This window comes from Hyperolius riggenbachi, chromosome 7 (genome assembly GCF_040937935.1).
Source record: "Hyperolius riggenbachi isolate aHypRig1 chromosome 7, aHypRig1.pri, whole genome shotgun sequence".
Taxonomy (NCBI): Eukaryota; Metazoa; Chordata; class Amphibia; order Anura; family Hyperoliidae; genus Hyperolius; species Hyperolius riggenbachi.
This window is the reverse complement of record NC_090652.1, coordinates 29,852,401-29,875,254: the sequence shown is the minus strand read 5'-3', so window position 1 is coordinate 29,875,254 and position 22,854 is coordinate 29,852,401. Positions and strand designations below refer to the sequence as shown.

The 22,854-nt window shown below is 46.7% G+C and overlaps 1 protein-coding gene across 2 annotated transcripts in view; it reads right to left on the bottom strand.

Moving 5' to 3' along the window:
• Window positions 1-6,276: 6,276 nt before the first annotated feature.
• ALDOA (aldolase, fructose-bisphosphate A) overlaps window positions 6,277-22,854 on the bottom strand; it is a 445,177-nt gene continuing 428,599 nt past the window's right edge. For both annotated transcript variants that reach the window (XM_068243818.1, XM_068243817.1), the window contains exons 3-9: window positions 18,801-19,012; window positions 18,654-18,708; window positions 16,101-16,261; window positions 11,482-11,565; window positions 11,218-11,392; window positions 10,933-11,132; window positions 6,277-6,678 (exon numbers count right to left, since the gene is read on the bottom strand). In XM_068243818.1, coding sequence (XP_068099919.1) covers window positions 6,583-6,678; window positions 10,933-11,132; window positions 11,218-11,392; window positions 11,482-11,565; window positions 16,101-16,261; window positions 18,654-18,708; window positions 18,801-19,012 — 983 coding nt within the window. In that variant the 3' untranslated portion in view covers window positions 6,277-6,582. The remainder of the gene's footprint in view (window positions 6,679-10,932; window positions 11,133-11,217; window positions 11,393-11,481; window positions 11,566-16,100; window positions 16,262-18,653; window positions 18,709-18,800; window positions 19,013-22,854) is intronic.

Sequence of the window (22,854 nt, the reverse complement as noted above, 5' to 3'; positions counted from 1 at the left end):
TTTCACAGTGGGACGTTAAAGTCGCACATCAGAAAATGTTTTAACGCAGACTAACACACAGCAATGCAAAGTCTGTGCGACATTCACAGTGCACACGTTGCGTTGTGTGTAACATGTAGCGTTATTTAGAAAGTGCTGCATGCTGTGTGTTTAGCAATAGATCTGCTGCGTTGTGTGTGTTGCACATGCTCAGTAATGTTTTATTTTTAATGTAACGCATGCGCCGTTTTCGTTCCATCACTGTGCGACGAAAACGGCGCACCAAACGCAGGGCTAAAGAATGTACTATAACGTCCAAGTTATAGTCATTCAATGCGTTGCATTAGGGGCACGTTATGCGACCTTAACGTCGCATCAAACGCAACGTCCCACTGTGAAAGAGGCCTTATTTTCTCCCCCTACCAGTAACTTTTGGTAAAACTCCTCCTTTAAGATGCATACACACTAGATTTTTATCAATCAAAACTAGTCGATCAAGATTGTTGCAGATGAAATTCCGCTGTGACTACAGCCGTTACCCCCGTCTCCCCTCCCCATATTTGGTGGCATTCTTTCAGTGGTCCACCAAGTTAGATGATACTCTACTGAGTGTTGCTGTAGTCCCCTCTGTGACTACCTCCTCCCCTCTACAAAGGACAGAGTGAGGACTCATCTGTAAGCTGACCTGGGGTAAGGCCTCGTTCACATTAGGCAATGCGTATGCAGAGATGGATTAAAGTGAAATGGTGCCCAAGGCAAGCAAAGACTTTGGGCCCACGCTTGAAGGCCACCTAGTTTTTTGGCAAGATTTGTTGGGGGTTAGTATAAAGCAGCCCCTAGAGTGTCTCCAGGCCCTAGGTACCTGCCTAAGTTGGCTTGTGGATGATCTGGCTCTGCGCGTATGGGCGTCCGTTTGGGATGCAAGCACACCCGATCGCACGCCATCCACATTGCGCTGCTAATCCCAGTCATTGCAGTGAATCGCACCGATGCGCAGCGCGCCTAGTGTAAATGTCAGAAGTGCTCTCTATGCACTTTTGATGTTCCTGTTGATCGCACACCGTACGCGTTGCTGAAATGCGCACCACAGCGCGTATAGTGTGAATGAGGCCTAAGGAGGATAATGTTATACCCTTTCTATCCCCTGTGTGTTCCCCGCTTTGGAAACATTGCAGCCTCCCTGAGCAGGGGTGGCTCTGGACGTCGGCCATTGCCTCCCTTGGTGAATGACGTTGGCACACAATGGCACTGAGCATCCATCCTATAACTTCTGCACACAGCTCCAGCTGCCAGCTCACCGTGTGGGGGGTTCTCATTCAGCTTCCCACAATGCAGCGCCTCCAAGCAGGTTGCCATGACAACTTTTATGCAGCATTACCTAGCGACAGACTCTCAGTTCAAAGGAAATGGTTTTCATTAAGAAAAGCTATTAAAGAGGAACTGTAATGAAAATAACTAAAGGAAAGTTTTTTATTTTTTACAATATTCATTTATATAGCAGATTATTTAGTCGGTGTTTGCCCATTATAAAATCTTTCCTCTCCCTGATTTACATTCATCATAGGTGGTGACATCTTCAGATGATCTTTGTGGAATGTTTGGTTACAGAGAGATCTAAAGCCAGTACAAAGAATACCTGGTCTCCCAGAATGCTCTAGGGGATGAGAATTCCACATAGCTAAACAGCCTAGGCTAAGCATCCCTGAGAGGGCCGGGCTACATATAAATATGCAGTAATATTTAGATATTGGATGTGTTTCTGATGCTGAAACCAGGAAAATTACCATAAAAGTCCATATCCTGAATAGTTCACTGCATTCAACTATATGTCATTACAGGGTCTCTTTAAAGAGAACCTGAGGTGGATCTTCGGGGGGCAGATGGGACACAGAGCCATGTTCTCTGCCTCTGGACATGCTCGTGTCCCCTCCCACCGCCGCTCTCTTTATTTCCTTCTAAACAATACCAGTTACCAGGCAGCCCTGCTGATCTATTTGGCTGCAGTAGTGTCTGAATCACACCAGAAACAAGCATGCAGCTAGTCTTGTCAGATCTGACAATAATGTCAGAAACACTTGATCTGCTGCATGCTTGTTCAGGGGCTATGGCTAATAGTATTAGAGGCTGAGAATCAGCAGCGCTGCCAGGCAACTGGTAAAAATATGGCAACCTCCATATTCTTCTCCCTACAGTTGTCCTTTCAGTCAGAAACATCTGATCTGCTGCATGCTTGTTGAGGGTCTATAGCTAAATATTAAAGGCAGAGGACCGGAAAGACAGCAAACTAATTTCTCACTTCGCAATGAATTGATTTCTTTTATTCCCCCTTTTCGCTAAAGTTCCTGTTAAAGGAGAACTGTAGTGAGATATATATGTAGGCTGCCATATTGATTTCCTTTTAAGCAGTACCAGTTGCCTGGCAGCCCTGCTGAGCTATTTGCCTGCTGTAGTGTGAATCACACCAGAAACAAGCATGCAGCTAAGTTGTCAGATCTGACAATAATGTCAGAAACACCTGATCTGCTGCACGCTTGTTCAGGGTCTAGGTAAAAGTACTAAGGCCCGTACACACATGCGACTATAGTCATTTGAAACGATCGTTCCCCGATCATTTCAAATGACGATCGTTTTAAAAAAAGGAGCCAACGACCATTAAGTCTAACGACGGACAAGCTAGATTGTTAAAAACGAACGATCTATCTTGGTGGATTTTTTCCAACGACGATTGTTTGCAAAAGTAGTACATCGTTGGAAACGGTCGTTTGTACTAAGCTTGACATGCGCATTTCACTATTTCTCCATGGAACTTTTCATTTTTATGCGCAAGCGCAATAGTTGCAATACTTGCTCTAACGATCAGATCGTTACACACCTTTATAAACTAACTTTACTTAGGTCGTTCTTTCGTCAATTAAAAGTTAGTTCGTCGTTCACAACGAACGATCGTTGTCGCATGTGTGTACGTAGCTTTAGATGCAAAGGATCAGCAGGACAGCCAGGCAACTGGTATTGCTTAAAGAGAATCTGTAACATCAAAACGTCCCCTGGGGGGTACTCACCTCGGGTGGGGGAAGCCTCAGGATCCTAATACCGTCCTCCGTCCCTCGGGGGTCTCGCCGTCCTCCGTCCCTCGGGGGTCTCGCTGCAGCCCTCCGTACAGCGGTGACGTCAATATTTACCTTCCCGGCTCCTGCGCAGGCGCTCTGGTGGCTGTCGGCTCCGAAGTAGGCGGAAATACCCGATCGCCGTCGGGTCTGCTCTACTGCGCAGGCGCAAGTTTCCGGCGCCTGCGCAGTGGAGCGGACCCGACTGAGATCGGGTATTTCGGTGTAGCTTGGAGAGGAAAGCAGCCACAGCGCCCCCGCTGGAGCCTGCAAAGGTAAATATTGAAATTACAGTCGGGTCTGTCGCCGGCTGTTCGGAGGGCTGCAGCGAGACCCCCGTGGGACAGAGGACGGCGTGGGAAGCCTCATTAGGATCCGGAGGCTTCTCCCACCCGAGGTGAGTACCCCCTAGGGGAGGTTTTTGATGTTACAGAGTCTCTTTAAAAGGAAATAAATATGGCAGCCCCCATATCCCTCTCACTACAGTTCTCCTTGAAGTCTGACAGGATTAGCTGCATGCTTGAGTGTCAAGACACTACTGCAGCCAAATAGATCAGCAGGGCTGCCAGGCAACTGGTCTTGTTTAACAGGAAATAAATATGGCAGCCTCCATATTCTTCTCACTTCAGGTGTCCTTTCATAACAATGGATAAAAGTGGCCATACACTTATAGATTTGCAGCAGATTCGACCATCAGATAGATTTCTGGCAGATGCCTGTCAAGTCCAATCTGACAGGAATCTATCTGATGTGTGTCTCACACGAGGAACAGATTTCCAATAGATTTCAGAATGAAATTTATAGGAAATCGATCTAAATGCATTATTGCACCATTAGATCCAATGCAACTCTATGGGCCATGGATCTGCTGCCAGCAGCCTATCGACCTAGATTTTCCATCCTGGCAGATAGATCAAATTGATCGAAATAAACCGCCGATCGATCAATAGATTTTGTAGTATTGATCGATGGCTGAAATCAACCTGTGTATAAGCCAGAGCCATTAGGAAAGTATAAGGGGCTAAAAGAGACCAAAAAGCCCTCCTACTAAAAAAGTGATGCCAGATATAACTTTGCCTTCTTAAAGGACACCCGAGGTGAAAATAAACTAATGAAAAACGATTGCATCTATCTTCCTTCTCCTAAAAATGACTTAAGATATTCCACAGTTTTATTTTATGTTTAAATCTACTTATTAAGTTTTTACTGTTTTATTGTTTTTGCTCATTGATCATTGAAGTATGCCAGAGCTAAAATATATGAACTTTTGACCCTTTGTGTCTCTTTCCTGCTCTCAGAGCCATTTTCTGCTAGGAAAGTGTATTATAGTTGGAATTTCTTATCAGTGAGGGTCACACTGTAGTCTGACCCAGTCCTGACTCAGACAGGAACTGCCACTTACATACCTGATGCTTAACTCTTTCAAGCAGAGAAAGAAAAAAAGGAACACAGCCTAGTTAATTGTGTGCTAGGCACTGTACATACCCATGTCTATCTCATCATGTCACATGTCACCTCAGGTATCCTTTAAAACAGACGGTATTTGCAATAATTCAGCTTTAAAAAGTGTGGTTTCCCTTGATGCATAACTCCCAAATCTGCAAATCATCACTTTATGTCCCTAAAAGTCAGGCCATTCACTATAAGTGGTTTCTACTGCTGCTATGTTTCATGTTGTACACTAGAGGGAGCTCTAGTTGTGGCTGTAGCAGACAAGCAGAGACCTCACTAGCAGAGTGACCTAACAGTTAGTTTTGTGAATGATTTCAGGACAACTGTAGTGAGATGTACTGTATATGGAGGCTGCAATATTTATTTCCTTTCAAACAATACCAGTTGCCTGACTATCCTTCTGGTCTATTTGACTGCAGTAATGTGCGAATCACACACCTGCTGATCTATTTGGCTGTAGCAGTGTCTGAATAACACCAGAAACAAGCATGCAGCTAATCTTGTCAGATCTGACAATCATAACAATAACAATAATATTTATATAGCGCTTTTCTGCCTGGGGACTCAAAGCGCTGTGACCCTGCATTATGCAGTCTCAAAGGCTAGGGAAAAGAGGTGAGTTTTTAGCCTTTTTTTAAAGTTGTCCAGAGAAGGAGCCTCTCGTACTGATTGTGGAAGTGAGTTCCATAGAGTAGGGGCTGCGTAGGAAAAGGCCCGAGCACCAAATGTTAAGTGTATCCTGGGAATAATCAGCTTCATCTTGTTGGCAGAGCGGAGGGTGCGTGGAGGGGCATAAAGTTCCAATAGATCCGCTATGTATTTGGGTCCCATGTGGTGTAGAGCCTTGAATGTCAGCAGGCAGATCATAAAATTGATTCTCCATTTTACTGGCAACCAGTGAAGAGTTTGCAGTACTGGGGTGATGTGTGAGCTGCGGGGGGCATTGGCTAGGAGTCTGGCTGCAGCATTCTGTACTAGCTGTAAGGGGCGCAGAGCCTTATCTGTAGATCCGATGAACAGGGCGTTGCAGTAGTCTAGGCGGGAGGATACAAATGCATGAACCAGGGCAGGTAGGTCTTCAGCTGGGATAAAGTGTTTGATTTTCGCTATATTTCTTAGATGGAAGAAGGAAGACTTGACTACAGCTGATATCTGCTGTTTGAGTTTTAGATTTCCATCTAGGATCACCCCAAGGTTACGCACAGTCTTTATACTGTATCATTTCAGAAACTACTAATCTGCTGCATGCTTGTTCAGGGTCTATGGCTAAAAGTATTAGAGGCAGAGGATCAGCAGGATAGCCAGGCAACTGGTATTGATTATAAGGAAATAAATATGGCAGGCTCCATATCCCTCTCACTTCAGGTCTCAAGGGCAGGTTCACACGGGCCCCTTGGGGCAAGGGCAGGAAAGTGTTGGGCATCAGTTCCTGTTGTTTTTGTGCGTTTCAGCGCACCATGTGAGACAAGCAACCGCTGTGGCCTTTGCACAATTGCCGGTAAACGATTTGGTATAAACGCTGCCATTAATCTCACTGTGGGCCGCTTCGATCTCGGCAATAAACGCCTCGGCCAAAGCTTGTGTGAACCGGCCCTTATGATTAGCAGATATTCTAGACATTAAATTGATTGCAGGTTATTTTGTAAAGTTGTGTTTGTAGTCCATATGTTTAATATACTACAAGTCCCAGAATGCCCTCTTCCCCGCCCCCCTCAGCATAAACATCAGTCTCACACAGCGGTGTAGTTCATCTAACTGCTTTATTGAGATATACCCAGCAGTGACATAAATACGGTGACTCAGAGCCGAGGATGGACACAGCACACGAGGACGTGAGCACGCACTCGCACTCATCCAACAAGCCACTCCCCCACGCTCGCCATCCACGCCCTCCGCAAGCCCCTCCCTCCGCCGGCTCAGCAGGGCGCTCCCGCTGGGCTGAGGGGAAGGGGAGGAACCGTTGTTGATAGGTCTAGCAGGAAATGGATTATTGCTCTGCAGAGGGGGCCTCACACAGACACAAGCAGCCTCCAGGAGGACAGGGACATTAGTATGCGTGGTTGGAAACAAAGAGGGATTCTCCGGCGGCGGCTCCGGCTTGGCTGCTGGGCACGTATTTGCCTTGGCAAGCCAGGCTGTTGGCCTAAAAAGACAAAAGAAATACAACAGTCAGCAAACCACTGAAGCGGGATATTCCATGCTAAAGCAACATAGGCTACGTGACCAACTGTACTAAGCTAAACACAGGACTGGCCAAGAACAGCTGCTCATAATGCGTCCTAACATTGCATCAGCACCTAACCAAACACCCCTTAAAGAGGCACTTAAGCCAAACTTTTTTTTCAAACCTGACAGCATGCACAATAGAGTAGGCTGATAAGAGACTTACCGCTGTGTCTGTTTTCTTATCATGTCCTCCGTTTCCCATAAATCCTCCCTGACAGCCAGCCCTGACTGCGAATGACCCAGGATTATAAACACATAAATCTTCCCTTCCTCGCTGGGTCTTACTGCCGCTGGCTATACTGCGCTGTGTGAGTTCCTGAACATAAGAAATGTGCGTGTGCGTGCACGGCGCGGGCGCGCGCGTGCACGGCACAATTTGCATTGAATAGAAGCAAGCGTAGCAACTAGGCAGGAAGAGACAAGACGCCAACAAGCGCTGGCTGACCCAGAAATAGTTCCGGCCAGCAGCGCCATTTTGAATAAATTAAAAATATTCATCCTGCCGGTAACACCGTAAATAAAGGCTCCACAGCGGCGCTACATAGGCGAAATTGCAGGGCTGAGAGACAGGATTAAGGTAATAATATCTATACTGGAAATCGATCTTGGCTTAAGGTTCACTTTAAGGGGCCCATACACTGGGCGATTTCAGCAATCGATCAATGAATCGTTTCTATAGAATCGATCGATCAGAAATCAATTCTTTCAAATCAGCAAATCAATCGATTTGCTGCTGATTTCGATCGATTTGATCTATCTGACAGGATGGAGAATCTAGGTCGATAGGCTGCTGACAGCAGATCCATGGCCCATAGAGTTGCATTGGATCTAATGGTGCAATAATGCATTTAGATCGATTTTCAATAGATTTCATTCTGTAAATCTATTGGAAATCTGTTCCTAGTGTGTGGCACACATCAGAAAGATTCCTGTCAGATTCGACTTGACAGGCATCTGCCAGAAATCTATCTGATGTTCAAATCTGCTGCAAATCGATAAGTGTATGGTAACCTTTACTTTACATCCAATCTGCTAACGGTGGCCATACATCTAGTGATGATGGGCAGATTCGATCGAGAGACAAATCTCTCTCTAATCGAATTGGATGAAGGCTTCCATACACTGGTCGATTTGCCATGAGATCCGACCAACAGATAGATCCCTCTCTGATCGAATCTGATCAGAAAGGGATCGTATGGCTGCCTTTACTGCAAACAGATTGTGAACCGATCTCAGCATGAAACCGATCACAATCTGTGAAGCTGCCGCCGCCCCCTTCCCCCGCATACATTACCTGCTCCGGCCGGTGCACGTCCCCTGGTCTCTGCTGTCCCTTCTCCGTGCCCGGCTCCTCCAGCTTCACTGAACTTCCTGCCGGGGAAGCTTAAACAGTAGAGGGCGCTCTACTGGTTAAACTTCCTGCCGGGACAGGAAGTTCTGTGAAGCTGGAGGAGCCGATCACAGAGAAGGGACAGCGGAGACCAGGTAATGTATTGCTGCTAGCGTCGGTCGTCGGGCATTCAAACGCCGCTATCAACGCACTCCCAACCCGCCGTCTATCAAGCGAAATCTTCCGCATAGACGGATCGACGGGAACAATTGATTTCAGATGGAAATCGATTGTTCTGTCAGCGTTTGCGCAACAATTTCACAGCAGATTCGATCAGTGATCGAATCTGCTGTATATGGGCCGGAAAATCGATAGGTGTATGGGCCCCTTTAGAGAGAGATCTGTCAGCAGCCCATACACCGCAGGCCGATTCCCGTTCTATTTCGGCATAAAGTCTCTCAGGAATCAGCCGAGACTGCTACCTCGCTGCTGCCCCCTAGTGTATAAATGTGCCCCCCCTTCCCCTTGTGTGCATTTATATCTCACCTGTCCTGTGTCGCCCACCGCACGGTGCCCATCAGTCTTCCTGCTCCTTCATTAATGCTATACACGCCGCTGGTGGGCGACGTCACACGTGGTTATGTGCGGGCGTCGTGTATTTTGCTAATGGTGGGGCAGGAAGATGAATGTGCACCGCATGGTGGGCGACACAGGACAGGTAATGTATAAATACACACATGGGGGGCACATTTATACACTAGGGGGAACAGCGCCGGGGGTTGTCGCTCATCCCGTTATTTTACTCGCCATTACCGCCGTGCACTCAATGGACCGACATCTTGCAGCATGTCCGAACATACACAAATTGGTCTCATCGTTGATTGTGCATGCTCTTGGCGGCACCAATTTTCATCGGATTGCCAATCGGTTGGCAAGTCTCGAGGTGTAGGACCACTTTAAAGGAGAACTGTAGTAAGAGATATATGGAGGCTGCCATATTGATTTCCATTTAAGCAATACCAGTTACCTGGCAGCCCTGCTGAGCTATCTGCCTGCAGAATCACACCAGAAACAAGCGTGCAGTTAATCTTGTCAGATCTATCAAAATTGTCAGAAACACCTGATCTGCTGTATGCTTGTTCAGGGTCTAGGGCAAAACGTATTAGAAGCAGAGGATCAGCATTGCTTAAATGGAAATCAATATGGCAGCCTCCATATATCTCTTACTACAGTTCTCCTTTAAGATTCAGTTGGGTCTGGGGCCCACCTGCGACTGCAAACAATCTAAAAAGAAAAAAAAAAACTAGCATTTCTGAGAGTTGTTTTGCCATTTGAAAGCGGAGCATTTTCTGAAGTGATTTCAGGGAAAACGGGCCCTGCTGTCTCTGATGCATGCAGGGCGATTGCGATTTCGGCCAAGTGGACCTCTTGCAAGTTGCGGTCTTGCAAGTGGTCCACAAGCATACATATAATATTAAAAATTTGCTTACATTTTTTTGTTTTTAAAATAATTTTTTTATTATGTTTTTTACTTTTATTTTTGTTACACTTTTACATTTGTATAAAGTTAGATATTGGTCCCTCTCAGACGTCCTGTACCCGTGCAGCCACTCACTGATGCTCTGGTCACTTCTGGAATTTGCGACTTTAAAGTCTGAAAAGCGCCTGCCCGGCCGCATCCTCGCTCCAACTGGCGTCACCGGGAGCGTACTGCGCAGACTGATCGGCGAGTGGCTGTGGGGGCACAGGATGTCTGCGGGGGACCGTTAGAAGCCCCAGGTAAGTTCAACTCTTTTTCCCCCGACCCCCCCTACAGTACTCCTATATAAGTTACAGGTTTACTTTAAAGAGAATCTGTATTGTTAAAATCGCACAAAAGTAAACATACCAGTGCGTTAGGGGACATCTCCTATTACCCTCTGTCACAATTTTGCCGCTCCTCGCCGCATTAAAAGTGGTTAAAAACTGTTTTAAAAAGTTTGTTTATAAACAAACAAAATGGCCACCAAAACAGGAAGTAGGTTGATGTACAGTATGTCCACACATAGAAAATACATCCATACACAAGCAGGCTGTATACAGCCTTCCTTTTTAATCTCAAGAGATCATTTGTGTGTTTCTTTCCCCCTGCAGCTATCTTCCACTGAAGTATCAGGCTGTTTCTTACTGCAGAGTGCAGACAGCTCTGCCCATATGTAATTCATCAGTATGTGAAAGCCCAGCCAGCTCAGAGGAGGATTTATCCAGCTTGTAAAAGATAAGAGAGAAGAGAGAAGCTGCTCTAATCCTAAATAATACATAGGCAGTGTGCATAGAGGGGCCTGGAAGGGGGAGTTCATAGCAGAACCACAACACTGAAGAACTTGGCAGCCTTCCAGACACAGGCCGACAAGTCTGACAGGGGAAAGATACATTGATTTATTACAGAGACTGTGATAGTAGAAAGTGCTTCAGTTAGGCAGAACACATTAGAATAGCTTTTGGAACTTGTAGTATGATAAAAAACAGGATGCAATTTTTGTTACGGAGTCTCTTTAAATTTACATTTACTGAGTCCGCTTTCAGGCTGGGTTTACAGTAAATTTGTCAAAACCTGAAGTTGCTGCCCAGATGTGGTACCAATACAATGTAATGGCAGAACATCCCTTGTCACCCCCAATGCACTGCTGCATGCATTTTCAGTACACAACGGATCCATTGTCATTACAGAGAATGGCACAGTAACTGCACGGCAACTGACATGCAGGCGCCACGCACTCAGTTTAACCCGGGCCTAAGCAACAGAAAGAAACATGACATCTAGTGGCGGCAGAAAGCACTGCAGCACATGGGTGTACCTACCAGTGCACGCTTGGTGTACTCTTCCTGGGCAGTCTTGACATTCTCCTTCTTTCCACCCCATGCTTTAAGGGCGGAGGCTTGGAGGGCACGGCCAAAAGAGAAGGTCAGGGGCCATGGCTTGTGTAGGGGGCACTTGTTGATGGCATTCAGGTGGATGGTGGCTTCCTCCTCACTCTGACCTCCAGACAGGAAGGTGATACCTGTACACAGATCAAACTCTAGTCAGAGGCCATTCTATAAAACCCCCGTCCTCCAGCGTTGTCAGGCATCTCTGCCCCATCTTACCAGAGACTGCAGGTGGCACGGTGCGCCTCAGAGCGGTGACTGTTGCAATGGCGACCTCTTCTGGGGCATACTTCTTGGTGCAGCCATGGCCAGGAGTGACCATGTTGGGTTTCAGCAGAGTTCCCTCAAGGTACACGTGGTGGTCACTGAGGGCCTTGTAGACGGCAGCCAGGACCTGCAAAGACAGCCGTGAGTCATGTCACCATGCCATCCATAGCAACCATTAAAGATCAGAGTGCCAACCAAACCAGAGCCAACACCTACCTTCTCGGTGACATACTGGCACCTCTTCAGATCGTGCTCACCATCAGGAAGGACTTCAGGCTCCACAATGGGGACAATGCCATTCTGAGGAGACAAGACGATGGTTAAAGAGGAACCGTAAAGTAGAATGCAGTACATTATTCAGGATGCCCACTTTTACGTAAAAAAAAAAAAACAATTGGTTTTAGCATTAGAAACACTTCCTATAGTAATATAGTGGTGTGTAGCCCCTCCCACCCACTAAGGCTTAGCCTAGGCTGTTTATTATGTGGAATTCCAATCACTCAAAGGATCCAGTTCAAACTCCTAACACTATCATACGACTCTCTACATAGGTTATCCCCTCCATACATTTCCTTATTAATCTCCAGATATCATCCATCCTGGAACCACCGGCGTACCTACCGGGGATGCGACCCCCTCAGCTGCAGGGGGCCCGGGGCTGCTCTGGGGCCCGCTTACTGTGCGTGGGGGGAGCGCTGCTCTGGACCCCCCAGCAAGGTGCTCAACTGGCCGCAGCGTCTAATAGACGCTGCACCAGTTCATTCCCCGCTGCCCCGCTCCAGCAGACTGCATAGTCTCCGGCAGGCAGAGCAGGGCTACGGCAAGATGGCCGCCGAAGAAGCCCTGCACTGGAGACTATTTGTGTCTCTAGTACAGGGCTTCGGCAGCCATCTTGCCGTAGCCCTGCACTCTGCCTGTCAGCGCGGGAGATGTGCTGCAGGAGGACTCGGGGAGCTGCGAGCCAGATGCCGGGAGAGGAGAAGACTTCTGTCAGGTAAGTGAATTGTTTTTTTTTCACAGGTGCATTTTTTTTTCTAGTGTCTGCTGCCTACATTGTGATTTTCAGGTGTCTGCTGCCTACATTGTGATTTTCAGGTGTCTGCTGCCTACATTGTGATTTTCAGGTGTCTGCTGCCTACATTGTGATTTTCAGGTGTCTGCTGCCCACATTACGATTTTCAGGTGTCTGCTGCTCACATTACGATTTTCAGGTGTCTGCTGCCCACATTACGATTTTCAGGTGTCTGCTGCCCACATTACGATTTTCAGGTGTCTGCTGCCCACATTACGATTTTCAGGTGTCTGCTGCCCACATTACGATTTTCAGGTGCCTGCTGCCCACATTACGATTTTTTGGTGTCTGCTGCCCACATTACGATTTTCTGGTGTCTGCTGCCCACATTACGATTTTCAGGTGTCTGCTGCCCACATTACGATTTTCAGGTGTCTGCTGCCCACATTACGATTTTCTGGTGTCTGCTGCCCACATTACGATTTTCTGGTGACTGCTGCCCACATTAGGATTTTCTGGTGTCTGCTGCCCACATTACGATTTTCTGGTCACTGCTGCCCACATTGCGATTTTCTGGTGTCTGCTGCCCACATTGCGATTTTCTGGTGTCTGCTGCCCACATTACGATTTTCTGGTGTCTGCTGCCCACATTACGATTTTCAGGTGTCTGCTGCCCACATTACGATTTTCTGGTCACTGCTGCCCTCATTGCGATTTTCTGGTCACTGCTGCCCACATTGCGATTTTCTGGTGTCTGCTGCCCACATTAAGATTTTCAGGTGTCTGCTGCCCATATTATGATTTTCTGGTGTCTGCTGCCCACATTACGATTTTCAGGTGCCTGCTGCCCACATTACGATTTTCAGGTGTCTGCTGCCCACATTATGATTTTCTGGTGTCTGCTGCCCACATCGCGATTTTCTGGTGTCTGCTGCCCACATCGCGATTTTCTGGTGTCTGCTGCCCACTTTGCGATTTTCTGGTGTCTGCTGCCCACATTACGATTTTCTGGTGTCTGCTGCCCACATTGCGATTTTCAGGTGTCTGCTGCCCACATTACGATTTTCTGGTCACTGCTGCCCACATTGCGATTTTCAGGTGTCTGCTGCTAACATTACGATTTTCAGGTGTCTGCTGCCCACATTACGATTTTCAGGCGTCTGCTGCCCACATTACGATTTTCTGGCCCACATTACGATTTTCTGGTGAACACTGCCCACGTTACGATTGTCTGGTGAATGCTGTCCATGTTACAATTTTCTGGTGAACGCTGCCCACATTACGATTTTCTGGTGAACTCTGCCCACATTACGATTTTCTGTCCCACATTACGATATTCTGGTGAACGCTGCCCACGTTACGATTGTCTGGTGAATGCTGTCCACGTTACAATTTTCTGGTGATTGCTGCTCACATTACGATTTTCTGGTGACTGGTGCCCACATTACGATTTTCTGGCGAACTCTGCCCACATTACGATTTTCTGGTGAACTCTGCCCACATTATGATTTTCTAAAGGCCCACATTACGATTTTCTGGTGAACTCTGCCCACATTACGATTTTCTGGCCCACATTACGATTGTCTGGTAAAATACTGCCCACTTTACAATTAATTTACAGTGAAACGCTGCCCCATTACGATTATTTGGCACCTATGGGGGGGGCCCCATCCAAATATTCGCAGGGGGGCCCAGTGATTTCTAGTTACGCCCCTGCCTGGAACCTTCACTCCTCCCAAGAGACCCTCTTGTTGTCCAGCTTAGTCACCTGCTCTCACTCTCGCATCCAGGACTTCTCACAAGTGTCACCTCTCCTTTGGAACTCTCTACCACTGCCTGTCCGTCATTCTCCAAGTCTGGAAATTTTCAAACTTTCCCTCAAGACTCACCTTATAATTTGCTATAGCTATAATTTAAAGCTCACTGCCTCATCTGCTAACCCCTTTGTTTACTCCCCCAGTGTCTCAACCCCACTACTCGCTAGATTGTAAAGGTGGCCATTAACGGTCTAATTTCTAGCGAAAAATTGTTCAAGCGATCAGAAATTTGGATTGTTTGTAAATAATCTCTTTTGATGGGCACAATTGATTATGAACGATTATAAAAAATAGTCGTCCAATTGGATTTTCATCAAACCAAAATTTGGATTTCTTGTGTGTGATAGATAGGAGCAAAGATTGGTTCATTAATGGTGTAGTGAACGATTTCACTTCCAATCAGAATTTTCTGATCACTCGAATGATTTTTCACTAGCAATTGGATCGTTAGTGGCCACCTTAAGCTTGTAAGGGCAGGGACCTCTCCCTTTTTGTTTCCCGTTTCTGTGCAATTTATCAAATGAACATTTATAAGTATTGGTGATATTATTCAAACTACACATCAATTGTATGCATAAGTACTTGTGTCACTGGTCATCCTGATTTTACAGTATAGGAACAGACCTTAAGGCTGCTTACACCCTAAGACGTTACAGGCGCACTAACGTGCGCCTGTAACGCTCCCCCAACGCACAGCAATGTAACACAAGTGGGCTGTTCACACAGCCCACGTTGCGTTACATGTAACGCTGCACGTTGTCCGGAAAGTGCAGCATGCTACGGCGTTGGAGCGGCTATAGCCGCGTTAGACTGTTTGCACATGTTCAGTGGGGGGGCGGAAAGAAGGCAGGGAGAGCCAGCTACAGTAGCCGCGTACATGGCTACTTAATATTCACTGCACTGGTGGCAGCTGATTGGCCGGCGGGACCACGTGACGCGGAGTGTCTCGCTCCACATCACGTGGTCCCGCTGGCCAATCAGCGCCACTCTGGGAGACCTTATATGGATAGAGCCGCCTAACGCGGCTCACTCTACCGTCGGCTCTTGCAGCACCATGCGTTGCATTAGGTGCACGTTATGTGACCTTAACGTCGCACCTAACGCAACGTCTTGGTGTGCAAGTAGCCTAAAGGTGGCCACACACGATATAATAAAATTATCTGATTTTACAGCAACACGATAAATATGATCAGATCTCCCCCCCCCCCAAAAAAAAAAATCGAAAGCTTTTTTTCATCCGACTGAAAAATCAGATTTCCCGTTTTTCCGATTTTTATCGATCCGGAATGCTGGAAATTTTTCTTATATTTTTCTAAAGATTGTATGGTGTGTGTTAGATTGTCAATTTATTAATATACACACCCTAGCAATTTTCAATCATTTTTATCATAATTGGGGGAAGAATTGAACATAGGTGTGTGGTATATTGGTCATATTTTTGAAATGTTACAATTAGTCAGAAAAATTGATTGCAATTTTTAAATTGAACAGATATTTTAAAAAATTGTATAGTGTGTGGCCACATTAACAGAGCCTAGTTCTAATGGTGGCCATACATGGTACAATTTTTTCATACAATCTTACCATCTCTATGTAATATGAGGGAACTGCCTAAATTATCCTTTCAGTATATTCACTTAATTTACCCTTATACTACATATAAATGGTAAGATTGGATGAAAAAATTGTGCCATGTATGGCCACCATAAGTAGGATTTGGACTCTCCCCTTTTGTGTCTTGGAAATCATTATACATTTTATTTATCATGTTACTTTTATCACTGTCATTACCACTTCTGTATTTTGTATCATTTTTGTATTTTGTCACTAATTATGTATCTTGTATATTAGTGTACACTATTGTCTGTATTATTATGTACCCCATGTTTGTTTCTTACTTTGTACAGCGCCACGGAATATGTTGGCGCTTTATAAATCAATAATAATAATACATTCACATGATCATCATCATCACATAAGGAGCACTTTAAGGAATTTGTCGTCACCTGCTGGCAGATGCTGGCATAGCGGGCCAGGACATTGGCGTTCTCAATGATGGCGAGGCGTGAGGGGGTGTGTTCAGAAATCTTCAGCACGCAACGCCACTTGGCGAAGTCAGCGCCATCCTTCTTGTACTGGGCGCAACGCTCGGACAGGCCATCCAGACCTGCAGGGGGAGCAAATGATTAATCACACAGAAACCAAGACACCTGTATCCTCTCCCTGACGCAATGGGGATTCCTGGCTTGGGTTACAGTAGTATGATTGTAATGCCACAATCAATTAACCACTTTAGGTCTCTGGCCCCTTTAAGACTAGAGCCGTCCATGCTTTTTTTTAAGCCATGTGATTGGCACACAGCAATCATGGGGTCGGGAGCCAATAAAATCCTGACTGATGTGCGGAAGCTCTGCTGTCAGCGTGACAGCAGAACGAGCGGGTACATCGACACAGACAGCGGCAGGACCTGCAAGAGCAAGCGACCATGTGGCGGTGGTGAGTAAAATCTACACCCTGGTAGGAATAAATGGCTACAAACTATGTAGATTTCAATTGCCGCTGTCCAGAATAGGTTAAGGAAGACCTAATAGGCGATGTGTCAATAGCTACATTACACCAAAGCAACCAATCACAGACCGGCTGCAGACAGATACAGATATAATACTGCAATGACCTGAGCACCTATAACCGTACAGAGTACAGTACAAGTACAGTCTGCACATGCCCAGTAGAGAGAGGCGCTTCTTCATGGATGACCACTTTCTTCTACTAGGCATGTGCAGGCTATACTTGCACATGCCCAGTGTGGATACACAAGCCCAATGCTGCACCGGTGGGCTGGAGAAGGATCCGGAGGTGTCTGGACTATTCAGAGGCTTCCCACTACTGAGGTAAGTATATATTATATTTAATTACTGTATGCTCCAGGGTTGCTTTAACAGAAGCGTACATTCACTTAAAAATAAATAAATCATGTGACCTGCATTTCTGTGGGGGAGTGGCGAGGCTGTTGTCATGGTGTTCAGACTGCAAGCGCTAACAGACGTGTAAGATATTTACCGTCTGGAGGGCCCCCGAAGCAGAAAACCCTTCATATTCACCAACGGAGGTTATTAACTTTGAAGTCATGAGGTGCCCATGCAGCTGACTGAAGATACTTTGGCTCAGAAGGGCGCTCCCCCTCCCACAACCCCAGTGTTTCATTGTAGGAACTCTCTGAATGGCTCTCACATGGCCACACCTCCCATGCATTACACCCCTGAAGCCACGCCCCCAAAGGCCCATACACCCCTTTATTCAGATGTGAAAGGGGCAGTACTGGGGCCAGTGCTACAATCAGGGATGCTCAAATCCAAATTCGGGTGATCTGGAAAGTTACTATCTGGATATCTTCCAGTAAACTTGGGCGGGGGGGGGGGGGGGTCAAGCTTACCTGTCTGACGTCTTCTTCGGTCCATCCCTCGGCGCCTCCCACGATACGTTCCACGCGGCGGACACGTGAGTACAAACACTTCCTTCTTCCGGGTTGAAGGAGGAAGTGTTTGTAGTCACGTGATGCACGTGGACCGCATCATGGGAGGCGCCGAGGGACGGACCGAAGAAGACGTCAGACAGGTAAGCGTGACCCCCCCCCCGCAAAGGTTACTGGGAGATATCCGGATAGCAACTATCCTGATTCACCCAAATTCAGATTTGAGCATTCCTGGCTACAATCCCTTCCAGAAGTGATGGTGGGAGGCTGGTAAGCTACGACGCTGCGGCAACCCACTTTCCTAAGCCATGGAAGGCGGATGAAAGCCCCTCAGCGTAACGTCCTCTTGATATTTGGGGGGAATGGGGGGGGCCAACTTTAATGTTAGCTGCTGGGTGTACTGGGGGGAATAAATCTTGTAAATTGGCTTTAAAGGGTACCTGAGATGAAGATAATGGCTATATTTATACTTACCTAGGGCTTCCCCCAGCCCCATGAGGTGTATGGGCTCCCACACCATCCTCTCTGGTCGTTCGGTTGTCTTCTAATCAGCCCCACTAATCTGGCTAGTCAAGGCTTCTGCGCATGTGCGGCCGCACGCATGCCCCCACCGCTCTGTCTGCAAAGTTGTGCAGGCGCAGAACACTCCCATCTCCAGCCGCACATGTGCAAAAGAGCGCTGGAGAGGACGGCAAGGGTGCCCATACACCTCAGGGAAGTATAAATATAGCCTTTATCTCAGGTTCTCTTTAACAATAAAACAAGAGTAAAATACAGATAATTATTATTTACTGGCTGGCGTTGAGCAGTACGCTGCACGGGGCAGAAATGCGAGCGCCTTCTCTCTGGACGTTACGTTTGCCATCCCGCTGCTCTGCAGCCAATCACAGTGGGGCAGGAGGGGGGGGGGGTGCGGGATGTAAGGACATAGACACAAAATTATTATTACAGATTTCTTTTTAGGAGGGGTAATTCTGTCTGCGCATGTTGGCGCTGAGGATGCCCCGTGGTAACGTAACGCAACAGGCGTAGGCGGATCACAATTTCACCAATCAGATCTACATGTGTCTCGGCCAACTCTTCTTACCCTGTGTTGTGGACTCTCCGTTGGTTCCAGCCAGAGGAACAACACCTTTGTCAACCTGGGGAGGGGACAAAACAACATTGTAATCAACCAGGAACCACTGGTCCATGCATAGGACAGAGGCTGCTACCCATAATCCTCTCTGCTCACCTTGATGCCTATAACGCCACCCTTGCTCTTGATGAGTTTGGTGAAGAGATCTCCGCCGTCTGTCTTGTGGTACAGGGTCTCGTGGAACAGGATGACACCACCAATGCAGGGGTTGACTCGGTCATCGGCGGAGAAGAGCAGCTGGCGGTAGAAGCGGCGGTTCTCCTCGGTGTTCTCAACGCCAATGGAGCTCAGGCGCTTGGCAATGCTGCCTAATGGATGAAAACAAGAGCGTTCATTAAGGGGAGCCTGTCAAGGTTGTGGCTGTAGCAACCATATTCATTATGCTTCACAACTTTTCCTGTGTGGCCAGGAAACCCTTATAGACAGGCCCGATCTGCCCATGATGCCAAGTGAGGTGACTTCCTCAGGTGGCAGAAGTCTGGGGGCAGCACCAGGCAGAAACAGGAAGTGAAGAGAGTGCCTGGTCAACCTATACGGGGGCAACTGTACCTGGCTAACCTATAGTGGGGCAACTGTACCTAGCTACCAACACTGGGGGCACCTATAACTGGCTACCTACCTATACTGAGGGTGTTTTTCGGGGGGCTCACCACAGCTATAGCGTGCAGTGCAAATTGTTGGGTGCTGTGCGATCATTCCAATTGAGGGGGGGGGGGGGTATCCTCACAAGTTTGCCTCAGTCAGCAAAAAAGTCTAGAACCGACCCTGCTTATAGATCTCAGGCCTACACTGAAAGAGACCCTCAGCAGGACACAAATATTCCAAAATGAACTTGCCTGGGGCTTCCTCCAGTCTCTCATAGTCCGTGAGGTCCCTTTGCGTCCTCTGGGCTCCCTCTGTTTGGGCCAGTTTGCCCCAGTGGTGTAATGTAGACAGCCTTTATCCTCCTCGGACTACCCCCGACCCCAGCAGCCTAAACCGCACCCAACTGCACAGTGACTCAGTTAACGTTATACCGGGTTTCCCCGAAAATAAGACACTGTCTTATATTAATTTTTGCTCTAAAAGATGTGCTAGGGTTTATTTTCAGGGGATGTCTTATTTTTGGGCAAACACTGGTAGTTTTCCTATACAAAATGTACATACTGCATGCCACGATGAAACACAAGCAACATACACAGAGCTTGTGGTTTGCAGATATTGGCTCTCGCTTCCAAGAAACTGATCCTGCTGCTCATGTGGGGAAGAGTCTATTTCTTGCAGGCAGATCAGGCTTCCCAGAGCCATGATAGGATAAGCTGTGTGTTCTGGAAAGAGGTGAAGCTCTGCTGCTGCTTATCACTTTACGGCACAGACCAGGAGGGCTGGCTCCAACAAAAACACAAATTGCCTGACACACATATACAGGACTGTAGAACTCACACTATACTGCTGCTCTCCAGTACCCAGGCTTTGTATTGAGCGCAGGGCTGTGGAGTCAGTGCAAAAATCCTCCGACTCCTCAGTTTAGGATTTCACCGACTCCGACTTCTCTAATTTGCATATTACAATCTTGTTGATTGAAAGTATGTAACATGAAATTCGTCTCTTAACTGCCAACGCTTAGGAATTTTACAAGACAACTGAAGTGAGAAGAATATGTAGACTACTATATTTATTCCCTTTAGACTAAAACTAGTCCTTGGTAAGAGTACTTGTAAAAGGTACAAACCGGAACAAAGAACATCTATCAGGCCCTAGGCAATGTAACTGTGGTTACATGTAAGAGTGATGTGCAGGTACTCTGCAGGGGAATAAGGAGATTCTTCCTCTATTACACATTCTTCATGTACAATCTGAACCAGGTTTATGGGTGACAGACAACACCTCTCTGTTCAATGTGCACAACATTCTCAGTGGATTCCCTACAGCTCTGTAGGGAGTGCATATGTAGAGTATAGTACTACTGTGTAACAAAGTAAACCTGAGACAGATGAAATTAAAGTTTTATACATACCTGGGGCTTCCTCCGGGCTGGAGGAAGCCCCAGGTATGTATAAAACTTTAATTTCATCTGTCTCAGGTTTACTTTGTTTCAGGCTAATCAGTCCCTCGCTGTCCTCCTCAGCCACCTGGATCTTCTGCTATGAGTCCAGGTACTTGAGCCAGTCTGGCATAGTGCGCATGCAAACACTCCGCCGCCGGGAGCGTACTACACCTGCGCAGCACTATTACGCACTTGCAGAACGCTCCTGGCTGGGGAGAGGAGGAGAGGAGGCAGTGCAAAAGCCGGCAAATTAACCAAGTTGTAATACATTTGGCCGCAGCGAGACGGCCGTAAAATACATTGAACTTATTGTTTTAATTACATTTCTAACATTGGTCGCTGCGCTGTGGCCACTTCGCACATTGGCCGGCCAGAATGGGAAGTGGCCACACTTTGGGTTTTGGCCGTAACATATATAAGAGATTCCTGTGTACACATCATATATACAGTCACAATCAGATGTGTATATCTGACTTTAAAAATACGGGGACTGCTTTATTGAAGCAGCACAAGTAACTAATTTTGATTGGTTTACTTCATTTTTGTGGACTAAGCACAGCTATTACTGTATATATACTGTATATATACATTATTTTTAATGACTATTATGTGAGAAATAGAACATTTTATCATATTTTCTATTTTAATTACAGTTACAAATTCATTAGGAGTCGGAGTCAGTGCATTTTTTCCCGACTCCGACTCTAGGCACCCAAAATTGCTCAGACTCCACAACTCCGACTCCACAGCCCTGATTGAGCGTGACTTGTATTCCTGCTAGGGCTTATTCTCGGGGGGGGGGGGGGGGGGGGGGTCTTATTTTCAGAGAAACACAGTAGGAGGGGAGGGGTTCTAGCACTTCTATGAAATATAATAATAAAAGTAGCAGGTAAACTAGAGCTTTGATTGTTGATATCGTGTTTGCGTTATAACAGGAACGGATAAGGCATTATTCTTATGAACACTTCCATACTGCAGTTCACCCAGAACTTAAAGGGAAGGTCCAAGCAAAATAAAAAAATGAGTTTCACTTACCTGGGGCTTCTACCAGTCCCATGCAGCCATCCTGTGCTCTCATAGTCACTCACTGCTGCTCCAGTCCCCCGCTGGCAGCTTGCCGACCTCGGAGGTCGGCAGGCGGCATTGCGTACATTTTTACGCACTCCCGCTAGTGCAGGAACATTAACACATACATTTTACGTGTTAGTGGTTCAATGCGTAAAAATTTACGCATTGAACCAGTAACGTGAAAAAATGTATGTGTTAATGTTCCTGCACTAGCGGGAGTGCGTAAAAATGTACGCAATGCAGCCTGACGACCTCCGGGGTCGGCAAGCTGCCAGCGGGGGACTGGAGCAGCAGTGAGTGACTACGAGGGCACAGGATGGCTGCATGGGGCTGGTAGAAGCCCCAGGTAAGTGAAACTCATTTTTTTATTTTGCTTGGACCTTCCCTTTAAGGGGACTCAATGGACAACGATGTCTACTTTAACTGGTGGCTGGGGAAGAGGGTGTAGAAATAGCCATAGCAGCCATACCAAGAGCTATGGGACCCTGGAGAAGAGGGGGCCCGGGTTGTACATGACATGTTCACGATTAACTTTCCTTTGTTTCTCTGCCATCTGACTTTGTCTTTTAAGGTGGCCGCACACGATGCAATAAAATTATCAGATTTTATATCAATTCGATAAAACCAATAGTTTCTACAGAAAAACAGAAAGCTTTTTTTTTATTCGAGAGAAAATTCCTATCGGATTTCCCGCAAGCAATTTTTTCAATCATTTTTTTTTTTCATAATTGGGCAAAAACTGAACACACGTGTGTGTGTGGTACATCGTTCAGATTTTTCAAATGTTACAATCAATCAGAAAAAAATTGATTGATTGTAATTGAAATGAAATGTAAAAAATTGTATGGTGTGTGGCCCCCTTTAGCCCAAGGACTATACACAGTGAACATTGCCCAATCAACTCATATCCATAAGGTGGCCACACACTGTACAATAAAATGATCCAATTTTACGGCAATTCAATAAAAATGATTGGTTGTCCCAGTGGCGTAGCTAAGGAGCTGTGGGCCCCGATGCAAGTTTTACAGTGGGGCCCCCCGAGCACTCTGTACATAA